Source organism: Phoca vitulina, unplaced genomic scaffold (genome assembly GCF_004348235.1).
Source record: "Phoca vitulina isolate PV1807 unplaced genomic scaffold, GSC_HSeal_1.0 scaffold1, whole genome shotgun sequence".
Classification (NCBI taxonomy): Eukaryota; Metazoa; Chordata; class Mammalia; order Carnivora; family Phocidae; genus Phoca; species Phoca vitulina.
The window spans coordinates 98,990,208-99,000,660 of NW_022589704.1; the positions used below are offsets into that span (position 1 = coordinate 98,990,208).

General features: G+C 40.9%; 1 protein-coding gene and 1 long non-coding RNA gene across 2 annotated transcripts; both read right to left on the reverse strand.

The window, feature by feature from the left end:
* Window positions 1-662: 662 nt before the first annotated feature.
* On the reverse strand, window positions 663-4,610 carry LOC116646695. The gene is made up of 3 exons (XR_004302168.1): window positions 4,405-4,610; window positions 3,761-3,847; window positions 663-744 (listed from the first exon to the last, which is right to left on the reverse strand). It is a non-coding gene; the product is annotated as an uncharacterized LOC116646695 (long non-coding RNA).
* A 4,600-nt stretch (window positions 4,611-9,210) lies between these two features.
* LOC116645665 (L-aminoadipate-semialdehyde dehydrogenase-phosphopantetheinyl transferase) lies at window positions 9,211-10,218 on the reverse strand. Its single transcript, XM_032426087.1, has one exon. The coding sequence runs from the start codon at window positions 10,188-10,190 to the stop codon at window positions 9,303-9,305; it is 888 nt and encodes a 295-aa protein (XP_032281978.1). The 5' UTR covers window positions 10,191-10,218; the 3' UTR covers window positions 9,211-9,302.
* Window positions 10,219-10,453: the final 235 nt, after the last annotated feature.

Sequence of the window (10,453 nt, forward strand, 5' to 3'; positions counted from 1 at the left end):
ACTCCATACTGGTTTCCAGAGTGGTTGCATCAGCTTGCATTCCCACCAACAGTGTAAGAGGGTTCCCAAAAGGGTGATATTTCTAAAAGTGCATTAATCAGAACACTAGTTTGGCCAGATGATTCTGGAAAAAGAGGGTTCTTTGGTGTGAACTATGCTTCCTCCTAGAGATTGACCAGGTAAGTCAGAAAATTAAAGGACACGAGAAGGCCTGTTGCAAAGAAATCTGTTTAACTTGCATAACCATGAATTTCCCAAACATTTCACCACAGAATCTTTTTCCATGAAGCATGTATGAACATGTCATGGAACCCATTTTGGAAAACAATGCTTTAAAGAAACAGACATAGGAATAAATACTGTGAACATTTTCTAGTCATGGCTTCAAGTTCACATGAAAGACAAAGGGGGTTGGTGAGAGAGAGAGATTTAAAAACTCAAGTGACGCTTGAAGGGTATAAGTGTAGGGTGGAATGGAGTCTTCTTATTTCTTGTAGCTATTTAAAGTCTACTGGTCCCAACAGCCCCACACTGTTCCAATTTCAGGTGAACAGGAGTACTAAAATGCCAAGATGGGATAGCAAAATATGGGAGCAGGTTATTTAAACTTATTTTCTTCTTTTTCCTCATTGTTGTTGATGTTCAACTTCTGGCTTTTTTCCCTTCTTCCTTTCCTTCTGGAGCCTTTGTTGGACTGAAAGCATGAAAATGATTGTCATCCTGAGCTATTCTTGGCAGGCAGAACTGAGCTTGGAGGGAAAACAAACGTATGATTAGAAAGTACATAAACATGCCCATCCAGGCCTAACTTCCCTCCTCTGTAGAGCAGAGGAGAGCTGTGCAGAGGAGCGAAGCAACCAAGAATTCCATTGCAGTATCTGGAGAATTCACTGGGAAATTCTGTGAAATTTGCTCCTAACAAAGTCAGACATTACCATCTAATTAAACATGCTCTTATGTCGAAGAGGCTGTACTTAACATTTCATAGCGTTTTCTTTTTTTCCTTCTATGTGTTTCCAGGACGTACTAATTTTTATGAACTGTATAGCTATCTAGTTTTGTTAGCTCATTCATTTAGTAAGTATTTATTCGGGTTGTACTGTATATCAAATACTTGAAAATCAGTGAAGAATATGACAGGATCCCTGCCTTTGAGAAGCAGATGTTCAAGATGGGGAGAGAGACACAGAAGCTAGTAAATGCAATCAGGTGTTCTAGATGCATGCTAGATCTCTGTATAGGTAGGGGGCAGTTCAAGGGAAGCAGTTATCAGTTCTATCTGGAAGTGCCAGAAATCTCATGCAGGGGCTGGACTTAGAACCAAATCTTGAAAAATGAGCAACAGGCCATGTACCAGACAGATAGGTATTCACATGATCCAGAAATGTTTTGCTGGTCAGTTCCATGTGCATTTAGTGATCCGAAAATCCTTGCACCCATTCCATCTCTATACCATCTTGTAGTTGAGAATATTTTATCATCGGGAATCTGTATTTTTCTTTAAAGGTTTTACTTATTTATTTGACAGAGATAGAGACAACGAGAGAGGGAACACAAGCAGGGGGAGTGGGAGAGGGAGAAACAGGCTTCCCGCTGAGCAGGGAGCCCGATGTGGGGCTCCCTGATGCGGGGCTCGATCCCAGGACCCTGGGATCATGACCTGAGCCGAAGGCGGACGCTTAAAGACTGAGACACCCAGGCGCCCCTCATCAGGAATCTTTAAATTGAAATGCATGAACCCAAGGTGGTGGGTATTCAAGATGATCCACTGGAGTATGGAAAGAAAAAGCCGGAATTTAAAAATTTCATCTCGTCCCTTTACATTTCTAGTTTTGAGTTTTATAATGTGCATATGAAAACCATCATACATGTTTATAATTTATAATTAAATATCCATATGTTGGAGGAGCATGGTGCAAATTTTTTTTTTCACTTATTGGGTACATGGTCAAAAAGCTTTGTAGACCACCGTTATTCATTATTCATCTGTGAAGTGATTGCAAGTATCTTAGATTTGTCTTCTTTATTCAATAGACTATTCCTCAGAGTTTCCTTAGACATTAATTTTTTTTAGTGATAGTAGTATACTATTTTGTGCCTCTATTATGTTCCAGGTTTTATACTAGGCACTTTCATAAAGTACCTCAGTTTACTTTGTAATAGTCCTAATGAGATTGAAATAACTATCCCAGTATGTGATTGAAAAATTCAGGAGCTTGGAAGTTTAGTAATGTCCTCCAGATTAAAAGGTGGCAGAACCAGGGTTGAAATTAGAGGCAGTTTGATTTAAGTGACAGTGTGTTGAACAATTAACAATTACCTTTTCAAAGTCAATGGCAATAAATTCCTAATGTGCTTTCTTTGTTTTGTCGAAGGTGTTAGAAATTAAGTATTCATAGTCTTTCTGCTCTAATTTTTCTATGAAAGTGTGTATGCCTGTGAACAAAAGTGAACTCTGGTGCTTATTAGATTTATTCCTAAGCCTTTTCTGATTGCATTTGACTTTTGAAAATGTACTTCTCCTTTGAACTAGAAAGAATTATCCATCTCCGATAATATAAATAGGAAACATGTCTTTAGTACTTACTATATGTCAGACATTGTAAAAAAAATCTTTCCATATAACAGCATATCTCCAGCTAAGTTACTCCTCAGGTAAGAGCTAATAAGTAATGCAGCCCAAATTCTAATCCAGGCAGTGTGACTCTGGCTTTGGGACCCATGCTATGCTGTTAACCATTAAGCTATGTTCCCTCCTCATAAAAGGGCACAGAGTTGCCTGAACAAAAATGTTCATTGTGGTGTTATTTGCAATAATGAAAAATTGGAAGCAACCTAAATGCCCACCAACAACGTCCATCACTATATTACACTCCTTGTGGTACCTCCACGTGGAATGGAATACAATAAATGCTATGCAGCCAAGAAAAATGCTAGTTGTATGGGTTTCTTAGGACAGCCATAGGGAGTTTCCACAAACTGGGTGGCTTAAGACCAGAGGAATTTCTTCTATCACTGTTCTGGAAGCCAGAGGTCCCAAATCAAAGTATTAGCAGGGCCACACTGCCTCTGAAGGCTCTGGCAGTGGGGGGGTGTGGAGGGGGACATTTTTTGCTTCATCCCGCTTCTGGTGCCTTCAGCTGTTCCTTGGCTTGTGGCAGCATCCTCCAAGCTCTGTCTTGTCTTCACATGGGCCTCTCTATGTCCAAATCCCCCTCTTTTTCCTTATAAGGACACCAGTCAATGGATTTAAGGACCCTATGTACAGAATGATTTCATCTCTTGGGGCACCTGGGTGGCTCAGTCGTTAAGCGTCTGCCTTCAGCTCAGGTCATGATCCCAGGGTCCTGGGATCGAGCCCCACATCGGGCTCCCTGCTCCGCGGGAAGCCTGCTTCTCTCTCTCCCACTCCCTTGCTTATGTTCCTGCTCTCGCTATCTCTCTCTGTCAAATGAATAAATAAAATCTTAAAAAAAAAGAAAAAGAATGATTTCATCTCAAGACCCTTAAATAATTAAAATTTCAAAGACACTATTTCCCGATTAGGTCACATTCTCAGGTTCTGGATGGACATGAAATTTGGGGGAACATAACTCACTATACTCATTTAAACCTATATTTATTGAGATGCAAAATGAAATATTATTAAGGAAAAAATCCATGAAAAAGCAATATGCCTGGTATGATTTCATTTTTGTAAAAAAGTGTATGTTAACATGCGTGTGCACGTGCATAGAAAAATGTTCAGAAGAGTACACACCAGAATGTTAATACTGATTATCTCTCTGCCACAGTATTATGGGTAGTTTTTGCTTTTCTCTTCATCGTCTCCCATTGAGTCTTTTTGCTATGAAAAGAAATAATCAGAAAAACAATTTCTGGGTTTTTTTTTTAAACAAATCTATATTTGACTCAAAATTTCCCAAACACTTTAATGACAGAGTACAAAATCCTATTGGTCTTAGACTTTTGATGCTTACAGAAAATCACTTCAGGGAACAGTTAAAAAGGATTTGGCTTTTTGTTTGCACAGAAAAACATTTTATCAGCTCTTCCCAGGTTCCAAACCTCAAGTCCTTTGTCACTGCCCATCTCCCCCCCACACCCCCATTAACTACAAAAACCCTCTATACTCAATTTTTTACTTCTTGGTTATGGTCATACATCTTTTTTTTTTCTCCATAGAATCTTCAGATATTAGACAAAGGGTTTTAAAAGTATTTTACAGTGTGACTCAATATCGCTTTAATTTTTCCATATGCAAAAACTCACCTTCCCACCAATATTGTGACTCAAGATGAAGAGCGCACCCCACTTCTTTGTTTTCTCCTATTGTGATAACCTATCTCTGAGTGCTGAGAAAACGTGGTTATCTGAGAGACTAGTTTTTCTACACAAAGATACCTTTTTATTAAAATAAGTGTTGAGTTCCCATAATGGTCTGATGTTTTATGAGAAGCTGAAAGGCTTTCCCCGGTACCGATGCCTTTTCTTTGAGGCAAATCTGCTGTTTCTCTTGGTGTACTCACTGTTGATCTGTTACCGTCAGTTCTTTGGGTGGAATTTCTGTACTTGCTATCTCTGCGGTCCGCGTTCCAGTTCCTTGTGATGTTCACACTATTTTTGTCATCATGTTTGCAGTTTATTTTCATGAAAAATACATTTGGGGGTTCTAAACATGGAAAATAATGTTGAGAACATTAACAGATACATATAGTCAAATATACTATGATATTCCTGTCAGGCTGAACATTAACAGATCCATATAATCAAATATACTATGATGTTCCTGTCAGGCTGAGAACTCTCTGAAAGCACAAACTGGGTTTCTCCCTTCTGTACCCCCGTGTCCACTACCCTGTCTGGCCTAGCATTCACTAAATGGGCTTGCTTATATGGCTTTCAAGACACTAGACCTCCCATCAGCTTATTCGGCTGAAACTCAGACTATTATTTTCCCATCATGGATGGACAGTGACAGGGCCTGGCAGCCCGAGGAGAAAGAGGGCCAGCAGATTCTTCTGACCTTGCTTCTCAGTGTACAAACTTGTCTCTAGGATACAGGGCATATGAGTGTCTTGGTCCTTAGCTCTGGGCACACTTGCTTTGAAGCTGTGATTTAGGGATGCAAGACAGTGGGCATTGGGAGGAGGAGTTTCTTCAGTGAACATTTCTTAATGAAAAGGATTAAGGATCAAGGATATGTTGTCAGCTCCCCCCCTGTATTCTACCCCAGCTGTCAGTCAGGCAAAACATTTGGAACAGCCTCTCTGCTTCCATGTCCCCAACCCGTGTCATGTGCATTCTCTACATGAACACTCTGTGTGGTGCCTGGGACCAGCAAACCCACCACAGACAATGTCCTTGAACACCCCCCCCCCACACACACACACAACTTCGAGGAGGAGTGTTGATATTGACTGTATTTATATATTTTTTGGTGAGTGTGTGATGGCAGAGGAGTCTGGAGATAGCCAGGGCCACACGGACTCAGGGTTTTTAGAAAGTGGGCACAAACACTGGATGGCATTTTTCCAGCAGAGACAGTAAGATCCCAGAGGAACTTCGGTTTACACTGTGGGGGCAGGTGCTGCCTCCGTGCAAGAGGTAATTCCCTCAGCAGAGGTAGTAAGGCAGAATCCTAAGTGTGGAGGAAATGCTCCATCCCTTTCCCTGACCACGTAAAAGATGGAGAGTGCCAGAGCTAGCTGAATGTTCATTTTGTGATTACTGGCATGACTGAACTTGGTATTGTTTTAGCAATTGTCTCTCTGAGAAAGGAAGTAACATGGTGAAAAGAGAGTACAGATCATTGGGTGGCTTCATCCAGAACAGTCTTCAGGATAGTATCAGGAGTAGAACACACCTTCCTGCTAGAAGAATAAAACAGAAAAGGAAGCAGCTGAGTCAATTGGGAGGCTGAATAACTGAACAACATGCTGCATAATTACTGGAGCAGGAAAGAAATGCCTGTGATGTTTGCATCATTTCTTGCTTCAAAAAAGAGAAGTTAAAAACCCCGATAAAGACAGATGTAAATTTTCTGTTTCAGGACTCCCAGCTGACACTGATAGATTCCTGCTAAAAAAAAAAAAAAAAAAAAAAAAAAAAAAAGATGTTTTCCAAAAAGTAAAATAAAATCTCATTGCAAAAATAGCAAAATTGCAAAGGAGGAGAAAAAACTAGCCTCAGATTTGCGAGAAATATCAATCTTCAAAGTCCATTATCCAAAGACCTTGTACATCAATACTTGATTTGAATTATGGAGCTGGGTTGTACCTTCATTTACATGGTATTTCCCCAAGTAGCCAGATAATATCAATAGCTTGCATTTATATGACGATCATCTTCCCAGATGGCTTCATTAAATTGTATGTTTTATGAGACCCACTTTCTGAAATGTGGTCATCTCTGAATGAGAATGATGCTCCTGGGTAACTTGGGGCAAGGGAAAAATCGTGTTTTGCATTTATGCTGTCTTTCTATCAGTGATCATAAAAATCTTCAGTTAGCAAGCACTTCCTGAGCATCTGCGTGGGCAGAGCCCAAGACGAGGCTCTATATGGTAACATACGGAAGATTAAAAGGTGTGGTCCCAACCCTCCAATACCTCAGTCTTTGTTAAGAACAATCTTTCTGTTTCAAAAGAGTGAAAACTTGTGGCCAGAGAAGTTTAGAGAATTGGTACAGGTCCTGTGCTATATTTGTTCCAATAATGGGAGTCTAGGTTTGTTTCTGGGTTTGGGTATGAGTGATTGATTTTGATACCAACATCTTAAAATGTTTCAGTATTTCGAAGTTGTATTTAAGTGGAAAGTGTAAGGCTTTGCTTTTAGTTAAGCTTTAGGTAAGCTTTAGTTCCTAAAGAAGGAACATGAAGAAGGATCCTTTATTTGTTAATATAGATTTATACAGATTGCTAAAGTACCTAGGACTGTGGTAATTGTGCTGAGGGCACCAAAGAAGAGTGTGGCTGACTTGGAAAGTAAACTATTGCCTACATGTGGTGGTTTCAAAGAAAGAGAAAACTGCACTTATCTCTTGACTAAAGACTTAATTTGGTGGCTTATCTCTCTACCTTGTAAAATCGTAAGGACCCCTGGTAGAAGGAACACATTTAGCGATGCCCAACATGATGTTTGGGCATATGGACCTTCAGTCCATAAGGATTATGAGGACGTTACATTGGCTGGATAAATTTATCTGAGCCTTTCTTGAGAACTTAGGTTTTAAGGAGTTTGGACAGGGAGTAGGATGGAGAGGGGAGAGGGTAGGGATAGTGGATGAAAGAAGGGAAGAAGTAATAGTGGATGGAAGAAGGGAAGAAGTAATAGTCCAGGGTAAAAAGAAAGCAAAAAGGAGAACCTACAGGGCTGGGAAAAACTTGTCTTCTTTCTAAGCCCTGTAGGGACTGCACTGATGTGTAGTATACTATATACCTGGAGATATGGGGATATAAGACTATTATATTTAAAATACCTACAAGATCATACATCATGGTAGAAATTCCAATGCTAATACTGATCTCTTGGGATGTGGGGTGAGTCACTTCACTTACCTTAGATATCCTTTTTTTTTTTTTTTTTTCCCCACGAAAGTTAACTGCTTTATTATCATGACAAGACAGATGACAGGTTTCCATTTCACCATCACATTCATGCTAGGGATAACAACGTTTCCTATTTCGGATGCTACTTGATCTTTTAAAAACACATTATTTACTATGCTTGGGATATTTGGGCATGCTTAATAAAATAAAAAAATTACAAAAGATTCCAATTTTTTTTTACTAAGCAAAGTATCTAATTTTATACAATTTAACACAATTTTTAATTTTAGTAACAAAAACAATGAAATTATTTCACTCCTTGATATTTAACAATAACAAGACTTTAACTCCCCAAGACATGCACTACAGCCATAGAAGAGATTCTGTCATCGATAGGATGGTCTTGGCATCTTATATAATATGTTCCCACTTTAAGTCAAGTCCTATTTGCTAAATTAAAACAGGCAAACACAATGAACAAGTGGTTCATAAGGAATAAAAACAGCCAAAAACAACACCGATGTATCAATCTCATTTGTAATTAGAGATACAAATTAAAAAAATAAGGCAAAGATTAAATTTAAAAAAGGGCTCATATGTACAGTTGAGCAGGGAGAACGTAGGTGGGGCGAAGGGCTGGTCACACCTAACACTAACTGGAAGCGTGAATTACGGGCCCTCTCGGGAGCCGCCTGGCAACACTCATCAAAGCCGTAAGAACGCTCAAGCCCTGTGAGCCGCTCGTAGAATTTGTGGTAAGGACCTAAGCAGGCATGTACCTCACAACGTGGTTATGATGCATAAAAGCCGCAGACAATCCCAAGCCCGGCCGGGTGAGCAGTCGAGCGCCGCGGTGCACCTTGCTTGGGCCTCAGGCAGCGCGGTGGATGCCCCCCCGAGCCTGCGCCCCCAACCGCGCCTCGGCCTGTCCTTACCCAGAGTCCGCTTCCCGCAGACTCGGATCTGAGTCAACAGGAACTGAGGGGAAACGCGGGGATCTGGGCAGGTCCTCTTCACTGACAGAAATGAGATGTGAGAGGAGAAATGGCCTTTGCAGCCTGTTAGGTACAATTCTACGAACGTGAGCTGAAGTTACAAGAGCAGCTCGTACGAGGGAGAGAAGCTGAAGGCAAAACCAGTAAACTGAGGCTCAGGCAAACCAAGTGTCCTCAAGGGCCCCTGGGTGGTGTGTGTGAGGCCAGGAGACTGAGGTTCGTTACGGTCGGGCACTGTCTGGTCTAAAGCATCCTGGTTCTAAGCACACAGCAGAAGCCTGTCGGGCCACAAACGCACGATGGCGACCAGGAGATGTGCACTTAGGACAACAAAAACATTACACAACACTACGGTTCCGTAAAAAAAAGGTGTACTGATATGGATTCATTTGCCTACAAGAAGGTCTAGAAAGATACTTTGGGTTTTAGGAATCATGATCGCTGAAAGATAAGAATTTAAATGTTTCCTCTTTGCATATCTGTATTTTCTACTCTTTTCTACAACAAGCACTTATCACTTTTAGGATCCCGCTACCTTTTCTACTCCTTGTGTCAATCCAGTGCAACTGGGGGAAAGAAGAGGGACACATATTCTAGTGAGCTATCCTCATCCGACAGCCTGCTGTTTCTAATAGGAAAAGTTGTTTGTTTTTGAAAACTGGTTTTTGAAATAAAATTTGATACTATCAGGCATTTATTTTGTGAATACAGAAGATTACAAACAGTTTTCATTTTCCTTTGTTACTCAGGGAATCCTATCATGACTTTGTACCATTTCGTATTGGAATTTCTTCTGTGAAGCAAAAACAGTCCCAAAATGAAGGATCTTCAGGGGTCATAGGAACAGCAGATGATATTAAATCATTAAAGGTGAGAATAGTAAACTGCCTCTGAGTTGGTTTAGAATCATCTTCAGATGGAACCTGATGTCTAGATCCATCTGGTTTCCTAAGAGCCACTGCAACAAAATGGTGCTCGTCTATTTTGCTTTCTTCAAATGCCCATTCTTTTTCTTCTTCCCCATCCAGGAACAAACGTGTTTCCTTATAAACTTGGCCAATATCCAGATTTAATGGGGATATATCGAATTCAAGCCGTTGCAATTCAAAGCCTAGTCCAACACCAATGGCTTTTATGAAGCTTTCTTTCAGTGCCCAATTCCTGTAAAACATGTCCAGTTGAGTCCATTCATCCTTAAAGCTTCTGATTGTTTCCCATTCTTTGTTGGTGAACTCTCTTTTCATAATATGAAAGAATTCTGGAATTGAACCACGACCTGGAAAACTAGTCTTCATTACATCAATTCCAACTTGCAGCTCAGGTTCAGCAGCGAGCACGGCATAGTCCCCTTGATGAGAGACATTAAAGTTGAAATTGGGGTAGGGATTCAAGGAGTCTTTTGCAAGAACTGGTTTTCCCTTTGCAGTTCTTTGCAAACGAATATTATTCCAAGGGATATTCAATTTCTCTGCAACTAATTTCCTTATCATCGGACGAGCGGCCATGGCGGCCTTGGCGTCCCAGGCGAAGACGAACTGGCCAATGCGCTCCTTCTCCTCGGGCTGGATCGACCGCACCGCCAGCAGCCACTCTGCGCGGCTCGGCAGCCAGGTGCCGCACGAGAAGGCCCAGCGCACGCCCTCCATGGCCGGCACGACGCGGGACCGCCGGACGGGCGAGGACCTTAGGTATCCTATCTGTTAAACAACAGGGTAGACTAGATGATCTCTAAGACAATTTTCTATTCTATTTTAAGGGGAATATGGGTCATTTGGAACAACAAGTAGGGGAGTGATTGTCCTGAGGCTTACTTAACTTGGTAAAGAGTAGGGACAATATTAAAATCTAAGGTCTTATAATCCTTTCTTGATGTACTACCAGAGCATTTTCAACACAACAGCCTACTGAT

Bases quoted from the DNA above. Each gene is read 5' to 3' on its own strand.
- LOC116645665 (XM_032426087.1), bottom strand. From the start codon at position 10,190: ATGGAGGGCGTGCGCTGGGCCTTCTCGTGCGGCACCTGGCTGCCGAGC.